Source organism: Tamandua tetradactyla, chromosome 13 (genome assembly GCF_023851605.1).
Source record: "Tamandua tetradactyla isolate mTamTet1 chromosome 13, mTamTet1.pri, whole genome shotgun sequence".
In the NCBI taxonomy this organism is placed as follows: domain Eukaryota; kingdom Metazoa; phylum Chordata; class Mammalia; order Pilosa; family Myrmecophagidae; genus Tamandua; species Tamandua tetradactyla.
The window spans coordinates 75,623,967-75,648,284 of NC_135339.1; the positions used below are offsets into that span (position 1 = coordinate 75,623,967).

The window sequence follows — 24,318 nt, forward strand, 5'->3', positions numbered from 1 at the left end:
ACCTAGGCCAGTCTTTCTTCAAACCAAGAAAGTGCCCTTGGTGAGATTTTAGAGACAACAGTGAAGTCTCAGTCCTAGGAGAAAGCAGGCAGAGACAAGACCTGGTTTTTGCCTGAAGTCCACCATGAAGGCTGAGCTCCTTTGGTTCAGGGCTTTGATGGTTCTTTAAAAGCCAATCTCTCCGGTACGAATAAAACTACAATTTCTTCCCAGATAGTTACACTTCAGTGCCTGAGGTAATTAATTGTTCCTCTGAGGGATTTGGGAAAGACATTAGAGGGCTCCAACGAAAACCCAGGGGTGAAGAAGGACGCGTGTGTGTTTGCGCGTGCGCGCGTGCGCTGAGGAGGGGTAGCGGGGTGTCGGGGCAGGGGTGAGGTGTTTCAGTGGAAGCCCCTGTCCCTCTCATTCTTGACTTCCTCAGGGCCACATACCCAGTGCCTGACACATGAGGGCGCTCCATAAATACTTCGTGAATGAGCCTGGCTGCACCGCGCGCCGAGCGCGCTGTAAAGCGAGGGTTGGGACTTGCTTAAGAGAAAGCTGAGTTAGCATCCTTGCGCCCACGCGCGAAGGAGGGCACACCGGCGAGTGGAAACAAAGTCCCGGAAGCCGGACACCACAGCACACCCCCGGCGGGCCGGAGGGGTCTCGGCCTAGGGAGAAAGTAACTCAGGCAGGTATGCACGCGGAGCCTCACCCTACCGGGACCGGAGCCGCACGGGCTGGGGTCAAGGGTCTGGTTGGACAAGAGCTAATGACTGCGAGAGCTAGGGCCCCGCGCTGTGCAGAGGCCCCGGGTGGAGGTCTCAGACAAGGGGGCAGCCGTGGGACGTGGCGCTGTGGCATGGGGAGGCGCGCGGCCGAGTCTGCAGGGCCTGCTGCCCCTTCGCGTGGCCCGGGCCACTTCGCGCGCGACCGAGCTTTGCGGGGCGCACTCTCCCGAACCGCAGGCGGCGCCCGCAGCCCCGCCCGGTTTCTCGTCCTGCCCGGGGCGGCCCCTCCTTCTGCGGCGCTGGGGATTTTACTTTCATTTTCGGTAGAGCGGCCCCAGACCCTCGCTCCAGAGGGACGAGGAGGCTGCGAGCTCCGGCCGTCGGGACCGTCGTGGGAAAGGTAACTGCGCCTCCCGCCTCCTCCCGCCTCGGCCCGCGCCTCTCCGCGGCGCGCTTCCTCCCTGGCTTTCCCGCGGGGTTTCTTGCACTTCCCCCGCCGCTCAGTGCGCCGGGTGGGGGGAAGGCGGCCCCGACGGTAGGCGCTGAAGCTTCGGGGAAGGAATCTTCCGCGCTGCGGCGTCGCGTACTTTGTTAGCGGATCCTCCTTTTCCTCCTGGCCGGGGACTTGGGACACCCCGTACGCTCGGGATCTGGAAGAGGAGGAGCTGGTTATCTGTCAGGGCGGTTAACAGCGAGGGCTCCGGGGTCAGAAAAGCCTAGGTTCCAGTCCCCTGACCCTCCCTGTGCTTCGTAAGACTGGTGATCCCGGGCTGATGCGGAAGGATGTGATTTGGTGCATTGCTAAGTGCACTCCAACTACTGCCATTGTTGGGTAACCTTTCTGCAGGGCCCATGGAGGTGTCTTGGGGAGGTGAGAAAAGGCAGGCGATATGGACACTCAGGCTGCAGGGGACCTTGGAGGTGTATGGACACTCAGCCTGCAGGGGACCTTGCAACCCTTACGGTTGTATTCAGCTGTGCGGTTTTATTGGGCAGGAAAATTGCCTCTGGGTAGTTCCAGATTAGTCATTCCCATTCCTTTTCCTTGGATTTAAGAGCAGCCCACAGTGGCCTTTAACCTTTATTTACTAACAGGTGGTTTCCCCCTTCAGGACCTTCTAGACAGCTCAGGCCTGACCTTCCTTCTCCGTGCTGCTGCTCCTAGATTCATAGTCCATCTTTGGCCACCGGTTAACTGTGTGGCTTTGAGCCAGTCGCTTAACCTCTCTGAACCTCTCTGAAGAAACCGAGGGGTAAAGGCTACAGTCTTCTAGTTGTGATGAGGATCAAGGAGACAGTGGAGCATTTGCCTGCCCAGCAGCCCTCCCATGGTGCTAGAGGTGAGAGGAGGAGATCTTCAGGGCCTCTATTCTTGAGCCCTTTTGGGAAGATTGCCTTCATTGGATCAGGAAATGGGATGCAAATCATATTATATGACCTTTCAGGAGAAGCAGCTGCAATGAGCCCATCCCCTGTCTCTATTTTATATATATATGTATAAACTTCGCTTCTCTGTAGCCAAGTCCAAATGGCTAGGAAGGATGTATATAAGCTATGCCCATGCTTTAATAGACCATTTCAGACACTGGGCCTGGAGCATGCCCTGCCTTCCAACTCCAGACAGTGACTGGGAAATGATTTCCTACCCACAATAAATACTGGCTGCCCCAACATGTGGGCAGTTATGAAGCATATCCCACTCACCACTCCTGGGGTCTCAACCACCCTCCTGGGTTTCTTTTAGTTCTTTTGTCTGCTCTGAGTCAGCAGTTTATTCAAGACATTGAAGGATTTACAAATACATTCCAGGTATAAGATTTATGAGGTAGTATGTATTGAGTGCCTGCCCTGGATCGGGCACTTTTCCATGACTGGGGATAAGAAAGATGGTTAAGATAAACATTCATTCTGCAAAGAGCTACAAACCTAATGGATAAATAGTGGTGTTAAAAATAGCAGCAATAACTGAGTGCATACTATGTGCCTGCCACTGTTAGAGTTTTATGTATAGCATGGTCATTCATTTCTAGAGAAGAGGGATGGGTTGATTATCAAATAAGTTATCCTCCAGTGACTACTTTTTGAGGCATGGACCCTAAGAAGGGGATAGATACAGAAAATGACACCAGATGAGGTCCCCTGCAACATGGTAGAACTGAGAAAGGCCTAAATTTTCTTGGTGTTTTATGAGAATGAGCAGAAATAAAGGGTCAAAAGCAGATCTTGGTTCTCGCAGCCTCTTCCTTCTTGGCTAAAATGATGTGACCGACATCAGGCACCCTACTCGGTCACCATCCTGGGCTCTGAATGTCCTTTGTTTCCAAAAAGCACACCTGGTCTCATAGGAATGAGAAAATGAATGCTTAGTTTCACAGATTTAAAAGAATAAAGTACCCCCACTATGGAGCTGTTTTAGAAATTCTCTCTGGCACATTGTTGGAAGGAAAGCTTTCTGCGCACACACACACACCCCCGCCCTCCCCCAGACAGTTTTCAGTGTCAACCTAAAGAGATGCTGTAGGTTTTAAACAGAAGATTCTTAGAGCCTTGAGTTTGGAGGGAAAGTTCTGGAAAGCCTCCTACCATTTGAGCCATTATAATCAGCCTGAACTTTGCTTCTCTGTAGCCAAGTCCAAATGGGTAGGAAGGATGTATATGAGCTACGCCCATCCTTTAATAGACCATTTCAGACACTTAAAGCTTAGTGTGCTGAGAGGTGTGCACTTCCCTGGGCCTGGACATGCCCTGCCCCCACAACCTCCCTCTGATTCTCCTGAATTCAGTAAAGAGAATCTCAGGTCAGACATTTCCTCCCCTGAGGACCTACCCTAACTTGTCTGAGACTCAGTCAAATCCCGGTATGACTAGGAATAGTTCTGCTCTTGTGGCCTTCCCACAGATGCAGTTAGACATTGGCACAATCTTTTCATCAGCATCTGTCCCCCTCCATAGCTGAACTTGGTCAGTTTTGCCTACAGGTGTATCCCTGCCTCCTAACACAAGGCTTGGTACATTAGACTTACAGTAAATATACTCTGATTAAATGAATGAATGGAATCTCCAAAATTCTTCTGATCTGTCCCAAAATATTAAATATGAAATATTGAAACAAATGTTTGGCTTTCCTAGGAGACACTACGCTTACAGTTGGCCCTCCCCCTTATTTTTTATAAGTGGAAACATTGTTTTATCATCATACACTCTGGATTTCAGCCTATAAGACTAGCTTTAGCAAAAGACTCAAGGCTAAAATGCATGTAGTACGATTTGTCTGGTGGTTTTTGTATAACCTTAATTTTTCGATTTTGAAAACATTTAAGTGAATGCTTTGTTAATAAAAATCAGCATCAAAAGGTAGCTAAGTCTACATAAAAGGGATAAAATAAAAATTATTGAGCATTTTCTGCATCCCTGGCCTTCCTTATTCTTGCTCCTCTAGACGTGGGGTTATCTGTGTTTTTGAGATATTTTGGGTCCTAATTTGGAAAACCTAACTATGTCCCATGGGAAGCACATTGTTAGTGATGGTGGGAAGGGTCTCGGTGTGTTGGGAAAGCTAAGGGTCATTGTAGAGATCTGCGGGGGTCTCTCCTTCTCTCCTGCTGAGCTATGCAGCTCACCCCACAGGTAAGCTGAAGGGTGCTATGATAATACCACTTGGGGCTCAATGCCAGGAGATCCTGGCTTTGCTTCCTTGGACACCTTCCCCCAAGATAAATTCCTTCTCTGTGCTCCGTCAAAAGTCAGAGATATTCATTCGAATCTACTTGTTCTCAATTCTGGGGCATAAGATGTTCGGTAAAATAGAGACCTTCTTCTCCAACCAAGCAAAACAGCCTTGCACAAGCCCTCACAGGACTGCACAACTGCATAGAGCTGCATCCACCAACTGGTCACACTCTGTGAAGCTGGTTAGAGGATGGGACCAGGCAGGTATTGGAGTCCCCAGAGTTTTCCCGTTGCTGATGAAACCCGATCCCTTCTGGGAGAAGGAAATGGGATTTGACTGAGGAGAAATGGGCTTTCCTACTGGTTCTGTTACTGCCTGGCTGTGTCCCCATTAGCTAATTCCTTTCCTTCAGGGCATGTGTTTCTTTCAGCCTTTCATCTGTTAATATTTATTTAGTGAACTCCACCTTTTGCCTATCAATGTTTTTGCTAAGTGCTGGGAACACAGACTCTACCATCAGGAACTTACAGTCTCATGTAGGAGCCAAGTAGTGTGCTGTGAAGGGAATGGGGGTGGGGCAGGGGGGCTGTGTGAGATAGGACCTCCTTGAGGAGGAACCATTTAAGCCAAGTTCTGAAGATTTAAGATAATTGGCCTGGTGGCAAAGATGACATGTCCAGCAACCGTGGATGGTGACTTCCAGAAAAAGAGTGCCATGAGCCAAGACAAAGGCTGAAATGAGCACAGCTGTGCCCAGGGACATTAGGGAGCTGGGTAGCTGAATGAAACAATGGTGAGGAGTGGGCTCTGGAGTGTTCATAGCTGGATTCAGACCCAAGCCTTACTCTTTACTAGATATGTGGCTGGAACAAGTTATTTAACCTTCTCTGACCTTAACTCCCTCACTTGGCAATGGATGTGGTCATAGGGTTAAACTAATCTAGTTATTAGGAATATTATGTAAAGTAATGCTTATAGAGCAGTTAGCACAGGAAAGAATAAATATGAGCAGCTATCCTTTCTTGTTATTTTTATCACTTAAAGCAAAGGGAGTAGTAGGATGGTAGGAAATGCTATTGGCTGGTAATTAGCCTAACTCAGGAGTCGTTTAAAGGTTCAGGTAGTAAATACTTTAGGCTTTGTGGGTTATATAGTCTGTGTCTCAACTACTCAACTCTAGTTGTAACCGGAAAGCAGACATAGCCAATTCATAAATGAATGGGCATGGCCATGTTCCAATAAAACTTTATTTACAAAAACAGTCTTCAGGCCATAGTTTGCTGACTCCTGTGCTAAATTGGTGGTGCTGAACTCCCTCAGCACTTGTTCATCTCAGAAGGACTCAGTCTCACCCTCATTTTTGAAAGATATAAAATTCTTGGTTGGCAATTGCTTCCTTTCAGCACTTTTAATATTGTGTACCACTGCCTTCTTACCTCCATGGTGTCTGATGAGAAATTGGAACATAATCTTATTGAAATTCCCTTGTACCTAATTCATTACTTTTCTCTTGAAGCTTTCAGAACTATTTGTCCTTGGCATTGTAGAGTTTGATTACTATGAGTCTGGGTCTCTTTGAGTTTATCCTGTTTGGGATTCATTGGGCTTCTTAAATGTGTACATTCATGTTTTCTATTAAATTTGGGAAGTTTTCAACAGTTATTTCTTTGAATAGTACATCTGCCCTTTCTTTCTTCTCCTTCTGGAGCTCCCATAATACATACTTTGGTAGGCTTGACAGTGTCCCACAGGTCTCTTAAGCTCTGTTCACATTTTATTAACATTTTTTCTTTCTGTTTCTCAGTCTAAATCATTTCAATTATCTTGTCTTCAAGATCACTGATTTTTGCTTCTGCCAGCTCCAATTGGCTGTAGAAACCCTCTAGAAAATTTTTTATTTCAGTGATTGACATCTTCAACTCCAGTATTTCTCTTTGGTCCCCTTTAAAATTTTTCTATCTCTTTTTTGAGATTATCATATTGCTCATTCATTTCTTTCCTCATATCCTTTACTTCTTTCTCCACGTTTTCCTTTATGTATTTGTGCATATTGACGAGCATTTTTATAAGTCTTTGTCCAGGGTGTCCAAAGTCTGGTCCTCTTCATTGGTGGTTTCTGTATTTTTATCTTGTTCCTTTAGATGGACCATCATTTCCTGTTTTTTTGTGTGTGTTGTAATTTTTTGTTGCCATGCACTGTATGCTTTTTTCTTTTTTAATTTGGAAATAATTTCAAACTTTCAAATAGTTGGAAAAACAAAAACTGAATAAGGGACACCATGTACCCTTTCCCCAGTTCACCTGTTGTTAATATTTTACCCCCTGAGCATCAGCTTTTTTTCTTTTAAATATTTTAATTGACAAATCTTTGCACACATACATTCCCTACATGGTATGTAATCACTGGCTCACAATATCATCACATAGTTGTGTATTCATCACCACGATCACTTTTAAAACATTTTACATCACTCCGGAAAAAGAAATAAAAAGAAAAAACTTATAGGTACGATACCCCTTACCCCTCCATCTCACTGACTACTAGTATTTCAGTCTACCCAATTTATGTTACCATTTTTCCCTCCTATTATTTATTGATTTTTATCCATATTTTTTTGTCTATACCCTGGATAAAAGAAGCATCAGACACAAGGTTTTCACAATCACACAGTCACATTGTAAAAGTCGTATTGTTATACAATCATCTTCAAGAATCAAGGTTAGGGGTCAAGATGGCGGCTTAACAACGTGCGTGTTTTAGTTCATCCTCCAGAACAACTACTAAATAACCAGAAACAGTACAGAACAGCTCCTGGGGCCATGTCAGTGACCAGACACACAGCGTACCCCAGTCTGGACCAGCTGGACCAGCTGCGAGCACCCCCAGAATGGTGAGTTCCCAAAGCTGCGGTTGCCAGTGCCCCTCCCCCACAGGCCACTTCCCAGAGGGGAAAGGAAAGGACTTTACCAGCAGCAGGGACTGGGCACAATCAAACGCCAATTGTGGAACTAATTAACAAATTCTGACTACTAAAAATAGGCCCCAGCTTAGGTGAACCTGGTCAAAGCGGAGGTTGCTCATTTTTGCCCCGGCGCCAAGGGGGCAGGACTGACAGAAAAAGGGGGAAAAAAAGAAGGAAACAGAGGTTTTTGTGGCTGTGTATCTACAAAGGCTTGACTGCCTCTGGATACAGTGGCAGGACTTTTCAGGCTGCAACTGCCCCAGGCATAGGCAGAAGTGAGCTCTTTTGGGGGCTTGTCTGGAGCCTGTGCCTTCCCCAGGGGAGGGGTGAAGCCTAACTCAGGTCTTGGTAATTTGAAGCCATTAAAACCAGCCTACAACTTCTTCTCTGTCTCCATCATGCCCCCAGCAGGGAGAGTCTGCCAAAGTTAAAGGTACCGCATCATCTTATGCTGGTGGGACCTGCAGTCAGACAAGCACCACACACAGGGCAGGATAAGAAAAACAGAGTCCAGAGACTTCACAGGAAAGTCTTTCAACCTGCTGGGTCTCACCCTCAGGGAAAACCGATGCAGGTGACTCTTTCCTCCTGATAGGAGGCCAGTTTGGTCTGAGAAAATCTGGCTGGGGTCTATAATATCTAAGTAGACCCTCCTAAGTGTGTGCGTGGAGGGAAGGCACCACACAAGCAGGGCAAGAATCAAGAAAACAAGAACCGAAAAATTCTCCTCTGTTACACAAAACTTAAGCTAAAGGTCCAGATAAAGCTGAACGGAATGTCAAAGAACAGATAGACAACAAATTCATCCAGCAAGAAAACCCTAGATAAAAGAAGTGAAAGCAATCTCCAGAATAAACTAATTAAGGTAATTAAATGCCTAGATGCCAGCAAAAAATAACAGATCACGCTAGGAAAATTGAAGATATGGCCCAGTCAAAGGAACAAACCAACAATTCAAATGACATATAGGAGCTGAAACAATTAATTCAGAATGTACGATCAGACATGGAAAACCTCATCAAAAACCAAATCAATGAATTGAGAGAGGATATAAAGAAGGCAAGGAAAGAACAAAACTGAAAGTCTAAATAAACAAATCACAGAACTTATGGGAATGAAAGACACAGTAGAAGAGATGAAAAAAACAATGGAAACCTACAATGGTAGATTTCGAGAGACAGAACATAGGATTTCAAAACCGGAGGACGGAACATCTGAAATCCGACAAGGAACAGAAACTATAGGGAAAAAAAAGGAAAAATATGAGCAGGGACTCAGGGAATTGAAAGACAATATGAAGTGCACAAATATACGTGTTGTGGGTGTCCCAGAAGGAGAAGAGAAGGGAAAAGGAGGAGAAAAACTAGTGGAGGAAATTATCACTGAAAATTTCCCAACTCTTATGAAAGACTTAAAATTACAGATCCAAGAAGTGCAGCGTACCCCAAAGAGAATAGATCCAAATAGACATACTCCAAGACATTTAATAATCAGTTTGTCAGAGGTCAAAGAGAAAGAGAGAATCTTGAAAGCAGCAAGAGATAAGCAATCCATCACATACAAGGAAGCCCAATAAGACTATGTGCAGATCTCTCAGCAGAAACCATGGAGGCGAGAAGACAGTGGGATAATATATTTAAATTATTAAAAGAGAAAAACTGCCAACCAAAAATTCTATATCCAGCAAAATTGTCCTTCAAAAATGAGGGAGAAATTAAAACATTTTCAGACAAAAAAATCACTGAGAGAATTTGTGACCAAGAGACCAGCTCTGCAAGAAATACTAAAGGAAACACTAGAGACAGATACGAAGACAGAAGAGAGAGGTGTGGAGAAGAGTGTAGAAAGGAAGACTATGAGTAAAGGTAAAAAGAAGGAAAATTAGATATGACATATAAAATCCAGAAGGTAAAATAGTAGAAGAAAGTACTACCCATGCAGTAATAACACTGGATGTTAATGGATTAAACTCTCCAATCAAAAGACATAGTCTGGCAGAATAGATTTAAAAACAGGACCCATCTATATGCTGTCTCTACTCAAAGGACACGAGGCCAAGGACACAAATGGACATTTACACACCAATGTTTATAGCAGCATTATTAACAATTACCAAGAGATGGAAACAGCCAAAATGTCCATCAACAGAGAGTTGACTAAACAAACTGTGACATTTACATAAAATGGAATATTATGCAGCTGTAAGACAGAATAAAGTTGTGAAGTATGTAACAACATGAATGGACCTTAAGGACATTATGCTGAGTGTGATTAGCCAGAAACAAAAGGACAAATACTGTATGGTCTCACTGATATGAACTGACATTAGTGAATAAACTTGGAATATTTCCTTGGTAACAGAGACCATCAGGAGATAGAAATAGGGTGAGATATTGGGTAATTGGAGTTGAAGGGATACAGATTGTGCAACAGGACTGAATATAAAAACTCAGAAATGGACGGCACAATACTACCTAACTGTAATGTAATTATGTTAAAACACTGAAAGAAGCTGCATGTGAGAATGACAGAGGGAGGAGGGCTGGGGACATAAATGAAATCAGAAAGAAAGATAGATGGTAAAGATTGAGATGGTATAATCTAGGAATGCCTAGAGTGTATAACAATAGTGAAATGTACAATGTACAAATTTTAAAAATGTTTTTGCATGAGGAAGAACAAAGGAATGTCATTATTGCAGGGTGCTGAAAATAGATGATAATTAATACTTTAAAATGTCACCTTATGTGTGAGACTAAAGCAAAAAATGTTTATTTGTTACAAAATTTATGTTTTGACTAGAGCATTTCCTAATATAACTCATGTAGATAGTTTGATTGAATGTCATAAGTGCTTGGAATCTCAGGTAGGACATGAGATTTTGTTGGTTTGTCCAGAGTGATGCCCCGATGAATCCCAGAGTGATTTGATCAGTGACTGGAAAAGTATTTGCAAGCCCCCTTCGGGGAATGGTGAGAGTGAGGAGAAATTCAACTTCCCCAAGTTGAATTCTTGATATTCTCACAAGCAGTGTGGACAACCAAAGCTATAGGCTGAGCCCCCGGTCTTGGGGTTTGTTCATATGAAACTTAACCCCACAAAGGATAGGTCAAGTCTACTTACAATTTAGAGTCACCCCCAAGAGAGCCTCTTTTGTTGCTCAGATGTGGCCTCTCTCTCCAGCCAACATGATGAGCAGTCTCACCACCCTCCCCCTCTCTGCATAGGACATGACTCCCAGGGGTGTGGACCTTCCTGGCAACATGGGACAGAGATCCTGGAATGAGCTGAGACTCAGCATTGAGGGACTGAGGAAAACCCTAGAATGAGCTGAGAATTAACATCAAGGGATTGAGAGAAACTTCTCGACCAAAAGGGGGAAGAGTAAAATGAGACTTAAGTGTCAATGGCTGAGAGATTCCAAACAGAGTTGAGAGGTTATCCTGGAGGTTATTCTTATGCATTAAGTAGATACCACTTTGTTGTTCAAGATGTAGCAGAGAGGCTGGAGGGAACTGCCTGAAAATGTAGAGCTGTGTTCCAGTAGCCATGTTTCTTGATGATGATTGAACAATGATACAGCTTTCACAATGAGACTCTGTGAATGTGAAAACCTTGTGTCTGATGCTCCTTTTAGCTACTATATCAACAGAAGAGTAGAACAAATGGAATAAAAATAAATAATAGGGGGAACAAATGTTAAAATAAATTTAGTTTGAAATGCTAGTGGTAAATGAAAGCTAGGGGTAAGGGGTATGGTATGTATAATCTTTTTTTTTCTGTTATCATTTTATTTCTTTTTCTGTTGTCTTTTTATTTCTTTTTCTAAATCGATGCAAATGTTCTAAGAAATGATGAATATGCAACTATGTGATGATATTAAGAATTACTGATTGTATATGTAGAATGGAATGATATCTTAATGTTTTGTATGTTAATTTTTTTTAATTAATAAAAAAAGTTAAAAAAAAAAAAAGAATCAAGGTTACTGGAACATAGCTTGACAGTTTCAGGTACTTCCCTCCAGCCACTTCAATACATCATAAACTAAAAAGGGATATCTGTATAATGCATAAGAATGACCTCCAGGATAACTCTTGCCTCTGTTTGAAACCTCTCAGCCACTGAAATTTTATTTTGTCTCATTTCTCTCTCCCCTTTTGGTCAAGAAGTCTTTCTCAATCCCATGATGTTGGGTTCCAGTGAATCCTGGCAGATCTGTCCCACATTGTCAGGGAGATTTACACCCCTGGGAGTCATGTCCTATGTACAGGGGAGGGCAGTGAATTCACCTGCTGATTTGGCTTAGAGAGAGAAGCCACATCTGAGCAACAAAAGAGGTTCTTTGGTGGTGACTCTTAAGCATAATTTTAAGTAGGCTTAGCCTATCCTTTGCAGGAATAAGTTTCATAGGGACAAACCCCAAGATCGAGGGCTCAGACTATCGATTTGGTTGTCCCCACTGCTTATGTGAACATCAGAAATTCTCCAGATGGGGGAGTTGAATATTTCCTCCTTTCTCCCCAGTTCCCCAAGGGGACCTTCCAAATAGTTCATTATTCACTGCCCAAATTACTCTGGGATATATCTGGGCATCACAGTGACCTGGACAAACCAACAAGTTCTCACGCCCTATTCAAGATTTCATGTACTTATGGTATTACATAAACTGACCATGCAAGTTAAATTAAGTATTGTGCTACCCAAAACACAAATTTTGCACCAACTAAACATCTCTCCATTTGGTCTCACACAGAAGTTGAAGTTTTAAAATGGACAATATCATCCTTTACCCTGTATTCTGATTTACCTTAGTCCTATCCATATCAGCTTCATTTATATCTCTAGTCAAAGTCTGATCCCTTTTTCAATGTTTTAACCATTCCTGTATGGAATACTGCTGACTCTCATAGCTTCAGAGCTCTTACTCTGAGTCTCAGATATCACATAAACACCCAAAGTTTCAGGGAATGACCAAATTACATACAAACAGCTCGGTATCTCAAAATTTAGAAATAACAGTCACAATTCCCGAATATATGTGACTGCTGTAAGAGCTTACAATCTAGAACCCTTTACAATAGACCCCAACCTGATATAACCCATGCTCTCAACTTCAGTTCACCAAGTTTTGATATCATAATTCGTCCATATGAATAAGGCATGATAATATTTGTCTTTTTGTTTCTGACATTTCATTCAATGTACAGTCCTTAAGGTTCGTTCACCTAGTTGCATGCCTTACAATTTCAATCCTTTTTGCTGCCGCTTAGTAGTCCATTGTATGTATATACAACAGTTCCCCCTTCCATTCTACAAGTCGTTGTACCCTTAGGCCACCTCCATCCATTGTGAATCTTGAACACTGCTGCCATATACACCAGTGTGCAAATGTCCATTTGTGCCCCCACACTCAGTTCCTCCAAGTATATACTGAGAAACTGGATTGCAGAATCATATGGCAACCCCAACCCTAGCCTCCTATGGAACCAGGAGGCCCTCCAACGGGCTGCCCCTCTCAGTTTCCCTACCAACAGTGAATAGGTACCTCTCTTTCTCCACATTTTCTCTAGCACCTGTTTCTCTCTTTCATTTTTAAACAGTTTTATCACACATCATATACTCCAACCTAAGTAAACAGCCATGCCTTCACCACCATAATCTGCATGAAGACATTTACCATTGCGCTACCTTGGCTAGTGGTCTCCTTCAGAGCTTAGCCCTTCTATCAAGAAGATCAGCCCAAGGCAAAAGTGATGTGCAGGGTCCTCTGTCTCATCTGAGTCTAAATGGAGTCTACTTTTCCTGGGCTTGTGCTTGCTCCTGGCCTTAGGAATTCCCCCGTGTTCAGGAATTCGAATGCCTCCTCTATTTCCCTTGAAATATTCTTTCACTTCTCCTTCATGCTTTGTTGTCTGACTTAATGCAGTAATCCTTTGCCCCAGACCTCTTACACTACTGTAGCCACCTAGAAGCTGCTTCTCTGCCTTCATGACAAATTCTGGGAGGGTGAGCCCAAGATGAGTTACTTTTTCAGGCTTCCAGGCTTCCACATGACAGGTTGGCCCTGACATACAGGCACCCACTGTGCACACGGGTTACTCTGCTCTCTGTGGACCGGGGCCAGGGACCCTCAGTGGGTGCACAGGCTGGCTCCACACCACGCTGAGGAGGTGGGGAGAAGGGCTAGCAAGGGCACCATGAGCTTTGCCTCCATTTTTTAAGGTGTGTTTTCTTGTTTCAGCCCATGCCCAATTACTGCAACTCTTTAACTGTTTTCCAGAGTTTTAAGGATAATGGATTTGCCAGGTTTTGCTAACTATTTAAAGATTTTGCAGGGAGACAGCAGCCTGGAGCATTTTACAGCACCATCTTGGTCGACTGGAAGGAGGCACTAACTGCTTTTTGATGCAGGTTCAGGTGATGCCAGGCAGAGGATGAAACCTGATACCCTGCCAGGAATTGAGGGGCAGTTTCTTATTATCGACCTTCCACAGTATGTCATACACAGTGAGCATTTCAGAAAACTGTGGGTGCTAGAATAGAAGCTCCCTAAGGGCAAGGACTTTGTCTGCTTTTCTGCTGTGTACCCAGCCTGTGGAATGATTCCGGAATATAGTTGTCACTCAGACACTTTAGTTGATGATGCGGGTAACCCTGGGACCTAAACATGCAATACTGTTCATCTCAAGGGTTAACTGCAAACTACGTCACCTAATGAATTTTATTTTCAAATATTACAAGACCAGTGGTGCCACTTGATATTGATTTTCTGTTCTTTTTCTCTTCCCAGATGGCTGACGATCAGGGCTGTGTCACGGACCAGGGAGCTGGAGAGTCAGCAGAGAATGATGCGATTGATGCCAAGCCAGACCGGTCTTCATTCATCCCATCACTCTTTAGGTAAGTTACCTTCTTTGCTGAGTTAATCAGGGGCCGTGAACCTCAGGCCTGCCAAGCCTCTGCCATCTGCACACATGGGGAGGGCTTAGTCAGGAAAGAAGGTTGATGCAGTGTGATCTCAACAAATAAATTTTTATAAACCATTAGTTTTATTTAAAGTAACTGTTATCAATCAAAATAATTATTAAATAGAAATTGCATTAAACTTGCAACTTTTAATGGGATAGATGGCACTAAAGTTAGTTCATGAATGTGGACAAATACTACTTATTGCTAGAATAGGAACGCATTCACTGTCATTTCTTTTTCTTATTTTTCATTATAGATAGACGCAACAGAGAAACTTTGTATAAATATGTAGAGATGATAGGACTTTTCTTTCAGCAATGTCATTGAATTCTTTTAATTCTTTCTATGTGCCAAAAATGACAACTCAATTAGGTTCTTCTTCAAATGTGTCAAAAATAAAGAATTAGAAATTACAGAACTTACAAAAGAACTGTTATCCAGCCTTAGAGACTTTTGTTTTCTCAGTTTCTGGGAAGTACACCAGAAAAGCTTTACAAAAAGTTCTTGAACAACTGTTAGTTAAACTTGTTCCTCTTTTACTTAGAAGCATCTTGTTTAACCCAAAATACTGAAAAAGAGATAAGATGATTAAAATAGTTTTAATACACATTTCCCAATATAATTTTTTGATAAGCCACGTACTTTTTTTTGTTTGGTTTGGTTTTTTTGGCATGACCAGGCACCGGGAATCGAACCCAGGTCTACAGCATGTCAGGCAAGAACTCTGCCACTGTGCCAACCATGTGCTTTTTAAAATGTTTTTGTTTTTTTTTCAATATCTTGGATCTGTAAATGAAACTCATTCATATATGGAAAATGTTGCTGTATAATCTCATTGGCAAAGCCAGTTGTCCCTGTCAAACAGCCAGCCTAACCAGACTTGCTTTCTATTAATGAAGGTATAATACCTTTTTTTTTTCAATTCAGTAAGTATATTCAAAGACATCTCTTGATAATAATCTTGTCTCTGAAACCTAATTCTAAGATGGATGGATGGGTGGACAAATGAATGGATAGAAGGAAAGAGGGAAGGAAGGGAAGCAGGGCACAAAGCTTAGCCCTGTGTTTACCTTCTGAATTCAGTATTTTCTGTCAGTTCTCTCTTTACTTTGCTCACACAGGATTCTAGCTCAAAAGCAATGTAGTCTTTGGGAATAATTGGGCTATAAAAGAGACAAGGCCATTAAACAAGTTATATCATCATTCCCATCCTATTCTACAATATAATTGAATTTGGAGTATCCCATTGCAGCCCCCAAAGCCATTTCTAATGCCATGGTTTGTCCTTATCAGAGTCCTGTACAAGCAGGAAGCCCCAAAAGAGAGGGCGACCCATGGAGACTGCTGTTTAATTGTCCCTTTGTGATGCCCCGGAAGTTTACACAGCATGTAAGATTCAGGATGGGTGAGAAGTGTACCCTTCTTTTATACAATGGAAGATGGGAGACTGGGAAAGAGTGTGGGTGGGGGTCTCAGGCAGATCAGTTTTAGGAAGAAAATACAATAGAAAGTAAAGACCTGGCAATCTGTTACCTTAAAACTGACTGTGTTTGCTCCCCTTGGAAAATCTTCAGGATTTTTTTAAGACCTTTTCTTTAAAGAGCCATCATTTTGCAAAAATATATGTTTTGTGGTGTGGTATTTCTCTCCTGTAAGTCCTTTTTTTAAAACAAATAAACCTGGATAATCTCCTACATTCCAATCTACTGTATCTTTTTTATAGCACTATTGAAGTTGACTTAAAGCTTCACTAAATAAACAGTAAATTTCTCTATGAAATATCTAAATTTAACTCCATTTTCTGAAATGCTTGTTTTGGTTGTATGAATTGTAAGACATGATTGTTGAACTACTGAAAAATAGTGAGCTACAATAAATGGTGATTTAGTGTCCTATTCATCCAGGTTATGAAATTTCAGTTGCTTATTTTTTCTACCTTTTCTAGGCATATGATTCCCTACCCAGGTATTAGATAATCCACTAGTCATCTACTAGGGATGCATTCTGTTTTAATACAATTCAATTAGGATTTGTGATACACCTTTCAAAGTTAGAGTTGTCCTTCTATTTTTCATTTCATTAAGATGGGAGGTTATTTTGTCTGGTGCAGTGTCAACTGATGCCATTTTGATCACTAATTTGTTATTTCATGAAACATTTACTGGAGCAACAGAGACCTTTACTCCCTTGCACCAAGTCACACATTTGATGAGGGGCTGAGCCAGGATTTGAACCTGTACTCACCTGTCCCCCAAAACCAAGCTCTCTACCTGCACTGTGTCCTGCCGTCTTTGGGTGCTGGCTGCTGCATTGTGTCTGGGAAGGCAGCAGGACAGATGACTGCAGTGAGGTGGTGTTAGAAAAGGCCAGAACAGGGTTCTGTGGGCTTGAAATACAAGAGGACCCAGCCTAGTCTTGGGGGTCAGAGAAGGTCCCCTAGAGACGTGTCATGTGTGCTGACACTTGAGAGTGAGAAGGAGTTAGTCAGGGGCAGTAGTGTTCCTGGACCCTTCTAACTGATGGTAATTTGGGGGGATGGGGAGGCGGGCAGGAGAGGAGATGGGGGAAGTGAGCAGGGGCCAGATTTTAGAAGGGCTTGACTGCAGCTCACCTTGAGGATGTGGAATGTATCTTAAGGACAGTGGCAGTCACTAAGCAATAGAGTGATTTGATCAGTTAGGCCTAAATCAAAAACATCTCTGCTGCAGCTGCAGTGAGGAGCAGGGTGGACCAGTGAGGGTCTGCGGTTTGGAGGTGGTTGGAGTTCTCCAGGTGAGAGTGAGGGCGGATGGTTTAGAGCAGTGGGCCTGGGGGCAAGTGAGGGAAGCAGCCAGACTCCAGCAGTGTCCCGGAGGTAGAAGCAACAGGCGTTAGTGACCAAATGGGAGGATAGAGACGGTGAGGGAAGAGGCAGCTGGGACTCAGGAGAACTGGTTGATGTCATTTAATAACCACTGGGCACTTTTGTTAGAAAAAAGGGTAATGGACCAATGTTCTATCAGTAGAATGTATATTGTCATAGTGGCAAAGCTACACTAATATTTGCTGCCTTTCATCGTTCCTTTGAATGTTCTTGCTACCTAGGTTTTGTTGCCTGAAACCCCCTAAGAAATCTGGATGGTGTCTGGGACTGCCTATATAATGGGGTGCATTCACCCCTGGGCCAGCCACACCCTGCCCTTTAACTTCTATGCCTGGATGTTTCTAGCTGGGATTGTTCATTCTGTTAAAATTTAACTCATTTGGGTGACAGGGATATGGCACTGGGAGGCTGGTTGAAAAGGCATTTCCCTACCCATCAGGAAGGTGCTGCAGCCCCCTCTGTGGCCCTCTCTGCAGTTTGCGGGCATACCATGTACAAGGCATGTCTGCAGTTCAGGGAGTACCGCATAGGAGCCGTGGCCGGGCAATTCCTGCAGCTGTGACAGACACCTTCCCCCCTCCATCCCATCCCCAGGCCCCTTCTCTGGGGCAGCCAAATCCCTATCAGGCAGGGGAGTGGAGAAGGCAGTAGACCTCCTACTGCCCGTTTCCTTTGGAGGACCTGCTGCCCACTCGTCCTCCCCTGGAGACCTTGAGGATTTTGGAAACTAAAGGTAGCCCCCTTTCCCACCCAAGGCTGAGCCTGTCTCCCTGGCCTCCTCGGGTCTTAGCTTTTTTGTCTCCATGCCACTAGATGGCAGGACAGCCTTGCTTTACTTCCATTTTGTGGGACATGCGTAATCCAGACTATTCTTTATTTTTCTTAAAAGGAAAAAAAATATTGAAATGTTTCTTTGATTTTCTGATTATTGAAGAAACAGAAAAAACACAAAGGAAAACCCTTCTGAGGATATCAGTTTAAAATTAGTAATTTGGCCCTTAAAAATTATTTAAAGGAAATGAAAACAGGTAGAGTCTGTTATTTATGACGAGCCATACCTTACCAAACTCGGGTCTTGTGCCATTTGTGGACTTGAAAAGGGCTCTCTGTTGATGTCGGGGTAACCCTTAAGCACCCTCCATTCAGGTTAACACCATGGCCTCTGCCCTGGATATAAACTCAAGTTTTTATTGATTGCTTAAGCACAATGACAGAAAATACCTAATACTGAATCAGGGAGCCGGGGGAGACCAGTGACGGGAAAGGTGTGGGAGAAGGCCAAAGGAGAGGTTGGAACTTGAGTTGTCAGAGGAGCAAAGGACTTGTCAGGGGGCTGGGAGGGGCTCCCTGTTGGGGCCAAGGGTGGTCATGCCAGGCCAGGGGTGGCGGGTTCTGGGAAAGTGGGAGGTCTTGGGCCAGGTGAGTTTGGTCCTGATGGCACAGAGGGTTATTTGCAGGTATCAGGCCAAGCCCTGCTGGTCTATAAGATGTGCTCTCTCAGGAACCTGGGGCTGTGACTCAGAGGCTTCTTCCTGGGCTCTGACTGAGGTCAGAATTAAACAAAAATGAAAAACAAGGTGACAAACTAATTTCACACAAATTCCCCCAGGGCCTTTCTGGAGTCCCTTGTGCCCCCTGTGCTCCTGCAAAGGGTTTTTTCCCCCATAGTGAGAGGGCAGAAGAGAGAGCTCATTTTCAGAATTTGATAAGCTCTCTATTTTCAGTGCACTGGCTCAGATCACACAGGCTTTATCCTCTGCATCATCTTTGTTTTTTGGCTCTTTTCCCTTTGAAGGGTGTTTAATAAATGCCCCTTGCTTATAATTCTTCTTTCTCCCAGACTACAACTTGGGTTTCTCCACCAGTAAGTGTTATATAGTAAACAGGCCCCTATGAAAAATGTGTTACTTGTGTAATTAGGAGAAAGATCCAGGTGGCCTGCCTTTTCATTTGGGGAAGGAAAAAAGTTTCAGAAGATGCAGTGCTTTGAGATTAGAGAAAAGAAAAGGGAGGCAGAGCTTAACGAATTCCAAAGAAAATGTTCCAAATTAAGTGAAAGCCTTTTGGTCACATTCATTGATTGAAAGAGGTCAGGTCTGTGCCCCTTCGAAGAATATGAACATTAAGCATATCCAGTGCATCTACTTTCCAATAAAAAAAGCATTGAAATTCAGACTCTAGAACACTGAATCCTTATTTCCAAAATTTGTATATCAAGACTAATAAAGATTTGTTAAAAAAATTTTTATTGAGGTGAAATTCACATAACACAATGAACCATTTTAAAGTAAACAGTTCAGTGGCATTTACTTCCTACACGATGTCATGCAATGATCACCCCTGTCTGGTTCCAAATATTTTCATCACCCCAAAAGGAAACCCCGTGCTCATTGACTCCCTATTTTCCCTTCCCTGTAGTCCCTGGTAACCAGTGATCTGCATTCTGTCTGTGGATTTACATATTCTGAATATTTCATATAAATGGAATCAGTATGTGACCTTTTGTGTCCTGCTTTTCATTTAGGATGTTTTTCATGTTCATCCACCTAGCAACATGTATCAGCACTTCATTCCTTTTTTATGGCTGAGTACTATTCCATTGTGTGGATATACTACATTTTGTTCATGCATTCATCCTTTGATGGAGAGTAATTGAAAGGTAATGCTGCTTTGAAGCAGTGGCATCCCAGCAGTGGCAGAGTGGAAAGCTGTGGGGTTTGGAGTTAGACAGTCCAGGTCTCATACTGACTCTGCCTCCCACTCACTAGCTGAGAGATTGTAGGCAAGTAAGTCACTGTACATTTCTGAGCCTCAGTTTCCTCATCTGTGCAATAGGATAATAATACCTATCCACTGAATTGATGTGAGAATTAAGTGTAGTAATTGTCAGCCTGTTAAGTTACCTCAGTGCATCTGATGAGAAAGAAATAGAACTGTAATGTTAAAGCTGGAAGATTCCTTAAATGGTTATGTGTCAGGTCCCTCTGTTAGGATCAAGGAAAGTAAGACCAGAGAGGGAAGGCCCATTGTCACAGAGCAGGACAAGGCCCGAGACCCAGGCCCAAACTTGGGGTCAGTGTTCCCTCCCCTTCCATCCTCAGTGGCATGGAGCTGTTCAGTCACATTAATCTACCAACAGTGGTTTTTTTTTTTCCTTCCATCCATGTGGGTCAGCAAATTTAATTCTTCATTTAAACTGCTTCCTTTCTGCTTCACATCAACTGAGGGATGACGTGTGGGAAACTTTTCCCCACAGGGTTGGGGATGGATTTTCTGATAAAGAAAACCAACGGTGCATTTCAGGAGCAGACGGCCACTCACCTGACAACAGAGCCGCAGGTTTTAGACACACTGAAGCTGTAGTTTCTACATGTTTAGAATACTTTCAGCTTCCCAAGAGGGGGAAAGATCCACCTTACAGTTAAAAGTAAGGAAGGCAAGGAAATGATCAGGTTTTCATAGTAATTAAAAGGGATTTTTAAATAGAGTTAGTGTAGAAAAATTACATCTAGTAATGGGAAAGTACTCCAAAAACCTGATCTGTTGCTTCCCGAGAGAACACGTGATCACAAGTAAGAAAGGCACAGTATGGCGAGCTTGCTAGAGCTTATGGTTTTCTGTCTGGCAAGCATCTGTGATGGCAAGCTTGTATACTGTTCAGCTTAAAGTGGAAAAGATGGATGAAGTGGTTGCGTGGGAATGAGGACTGAAATATGTTATCGTTCAAAATTCTGAACTCTACAATCATAATATAGACATATCAATGTCCATATCTTCCACTAAATCTATTAGGCTATTTAAAGAGAACTCAGTCCTTTATTTGCCTTGGATGATTTTTTCAAAAGTCCTTGGTCAATTTTTATTGTCAGAGGTCTCTCTTCCTTCTTTGGGGAGAAGAGGGAAATATGGAAAGTGGTAACTTTGGGGAAAGGGAATCTGCTCTTCTCCTTAGCCCTTTTTAAACTGAATTTGTTTCCCAAGTTAAGTGTATCTTTGCAAGTTGAGTTTCAGAGAAAAATGTATAGTGTGAATTTTCTCTCTTGCTCACCAGACCTGAGGATGGCAAATGATTTGGAGGTTTGCCCCGGGAAGCAGGTAGTATAACCTCATTTCATCCAGCTTCACACCTTTCATTGACTGTGGCCCTGAACCAGGAAATTGAGAAAAATGTTGCTCAGTGGTTTGTTTAATAAGTATTTTGATTTCTATTTGTTCACATTTTCTTTGTTGCATTTGGAAGGTTGAGGTGGCAAATTATAGTAATTCCTAAATCATTCCTTTTATTCAAGACCATTGAAAAATGTTTCTGTACCTCATTTGAAAATTAAATTGATTCAGTATGCCCCTATAGTCTTTTATTCTATTATTTATATTACTAGCTTATGTATCTTTATAAGGAAATAAGAAATTTAATGAATTCTAATTGTTTCATGCATGATCGCCTTACTTCCTGTTTTGTCCTTTTACTTACATATAATTTTATGTATTTTTCAATTTATGTGTGTGCTATTTTGCAGCCTTCTTTGTAGATCTGGCACTTCATGGGCTGACCACGTCTACATACTCATCAGTTTAAATAGTTTTGTAATATCATAGTCTGTTGATTCTCCATCTTCTGCTTAGCCAATCCCCTATTGTTGCAAAATTAGGATGTTTCAAGTTTTTCGGTCTCAGACATTGTACTACTGGCTGCATCTTAATGGCAATGTGTGTGTGTGTGTGTCTCTGTGTGTTTTCCTTGGATACCACGCTCATAGTGAGCTGGGCTGCAGTTATGGGAGGCAGCCATGTGGGGCCTTAGCATTTCTGCCAGTCAGCACAGGAGGATGGCGTCAGCGTGACCTTCCCAGCTGTAGTTTGAATGGTCCTATGGAAAACTCCAGCATGTAGCTCACTGCTGATTCAGTCACAGGCCTTCAGGGTCAGCCAGGCTGTGCCAGTCCTCTGTCCCCTGCTGAGCCCCAAGCATGCTGAGTTTTTATTATTACAGAGAAGAAGGAAACTCATGCCCCATCATCACAGGGTGCAGCCTAGCTCTGATGCAGAGAGGGATGATCTCGGATGGAGACACCAGGTACTGCTTTCACTCTTTTCCTCTCTGTCTTGCTCCCTGCCTTGGTGTATTAGGACCGTGGGGATGCCCTCTGTTGAAATGTTGAACCCATGAATGAATCATCTCAAAAATATTTAGACAGAGCAGCTACAAAAACCAGACCTCTAGTTCCAAATGAAACAGCCCTGGGGAGATGTATGCCTGGTAGTCTGTTTACTTTCATGCTGATGAATATCTGCAAACAGATTTAACGGCTGGGAATCCTATTCATGGAGACGCTTCAAAACATAAATCGGAGCAAGTTTGCCTGCTTATATTCCCTCCTAAATATAGACCGGCATAATTCACATTTCCAACAGCCCAGGGGATCTGTAAAAAAAAAAAACCTCTATTTATCCATGCTGGTGATGGGGAAGATAATAATTGTACCCAGAGTGGATTGCAAAAATTCATCATCCACTTTCTGAAGTTTTTCACTTCTTTGTGTAATAGGCAGAGTATTTTTAGGCTGTGGTGTTTTCTGGTATGAATTGCTGTAGGCTCTTCAAGGAAGCTTTTTAAATATATAAAGAACCAGCAGTGATTGGTTGTAATTCTTTGCCTCTTCACTTTGCTGTAGTGAAATCAACTGAGGCCTCACAGTGTAAAACTTAAGGTTCTGAGAAATGGCTTTCTGCTTAAGAAGTTAGGATAATCTAATTCCTTCCTGTTAATTGATGCTGGAATTATCTGGGCTTCTAACGGATCTGAGCTTATCAGAACACATCTGGAAAATGAGAATGGTGATAGTCACCCATAGTGAGGAGGAAATAGAGAGAAGTAGAAACACCATATTCTACCTGCTTCTTGTTGCATTTTAGCACTTAGTAAAACGGCTTGCCAGTGTATTGTAATTGCTGCTATTTTACCTGTCAGCTCATAAACCCGGTGATTTGGTGGCCAGATTTACACTTTTTTTTTTTCTTAATTTGCAGCCATTTTTGGAATACATGAGCTTTTAAGAGAATTTAGAACTTTTTAATTCATTGGTCTGGTTTATCGTGAAACTTGCACTTAAAAACAGCAGATTCCAAAATATGAATCCTAGGTTTCTTCTCAGGATAGTGTTCTTAGCAAAAGTCTTCCTCCAGAATATAAAAAGGTCAAGATAAAGGCCAGATTTATCAGCAAAGAATTAGCAAAGGAAGAAAAAAGGGTAGAATGGGAAGTGATAGAATCTGGCTTAAGAAAATACCCCAACTAGCTTTCTTTTATTTGCTGTCTTTCCATGCCTCTCATCTGTACTTTGCAGAAAAAATGGGATAATGACTATTAATGTATTTTGCAAGGAAAAAAAAAACCACTATAAAAATATTAATGATAATTATTCATGGTGACTTAAGAAATATCTGCAATGGCTCCTCCCCCATTCATCAGGTTTGGGAGAAAAGCTTTTTTTCACTGATCTGTACCTAAAAGAAGCTTGATGTGCTCTTCTCTCTGTTGAGGTCTATGTGACCAGCAGTTCTCATAATTTCCAGGGTCTTCTGCAGAAAGGGCATATGGAGCTGGGGCCCAAGAACAGCCACTTTTAAGAAAATTTATCTCTGGGGATGATCACCTGCTGAAGAAGTTTCTAATCTGGATCTTTGAAAGCTTTTTATTTCCCTTCTTGTTCCCTCCCTGTCCCCCATCCCTGGGAGAACCTGCATGCTGAGCTTTGAAAAGTTGCCGTCTTTCTGCAGTTAGCTAATTACTTAGCAAAATTTGGAGCTCTTAAGGCCCTTTCTTCTGTCCGATAGCAGTTGGACAAAATGACTCTGCTTGGCTCCAGTCATAGGTTTCCCGACAGACAGTAGCTCTTTATTGGGTGCTGGAATTGGGACCTTAAAGCAGACTCATCTCGCCTGAGTGTGTTGATGGTGAAACATTGCTTGCACCAGGGGGCCTCGCCAAACAGTTTGTTGCACACAAGGGAGAGTAATGATGACATTGCCTGCGGAGTCACCTTTCCTGGGAGCATTTTGGGTGTGTTGTGAAAGTAGTTTCGGTTTAATATTCAGTTCACTTCAGCCATCACAACTGGGAGACGGTCCTGCAGG

General features: G+C 42.9%; 2 protein-coding genes across 4 annotated transcripts in view; one reads left to right on the forward strand and one right to left on the reverse strand.

The window, feature by feature from the left end:
* Window positions 1–317, reverse strand: part of NRAP (nebulin related anchoring protein) — a 79,791-nt gene extending 79,474 nt beyond the window's left edge. The window contains exon 1 of the mRNA XM_077126074.1: window positions 3–317. The gene's annotated coding sequence lies outside the window, so the exon portion shown is untranslated. The remainder of the gene's footprint in view (window positions 1–2) is intronic.
* A 43-nt stretch (window positions 318–360) lies between these two features.
* Window positions 361–24,318, forward strand: part of CASP7 (caspase 7) — a 37,144-nt gene continuing 13,186 nt past the window's right edge. Inside the window, exons 1-3 of one of the 3 annotated variants that reach the window (XM_077126080.1) lie at window positions 361–680; window positions 1,829–2,056; window positions 14,143–14,252. In XM_077126080.1, coding sequence (XP_076982195.1) covers window positions 2,045–2,056; window positions 14,143–14,252 — 122 coding nt within the window. In that variant the 5' untranslated portion in view covers window positions 361–680; window positions 1,829–2,044. Of the gene's footprint in view, window positions 681–984; window positions 1,117–1,828; window positions 2,057–14,142; window positions 14,253–24,318 lie in introns of those variants that run through there. The other 2 variants (XM_077126082.1, XM_077126081.1) reach the window with 2 other exon arrangements.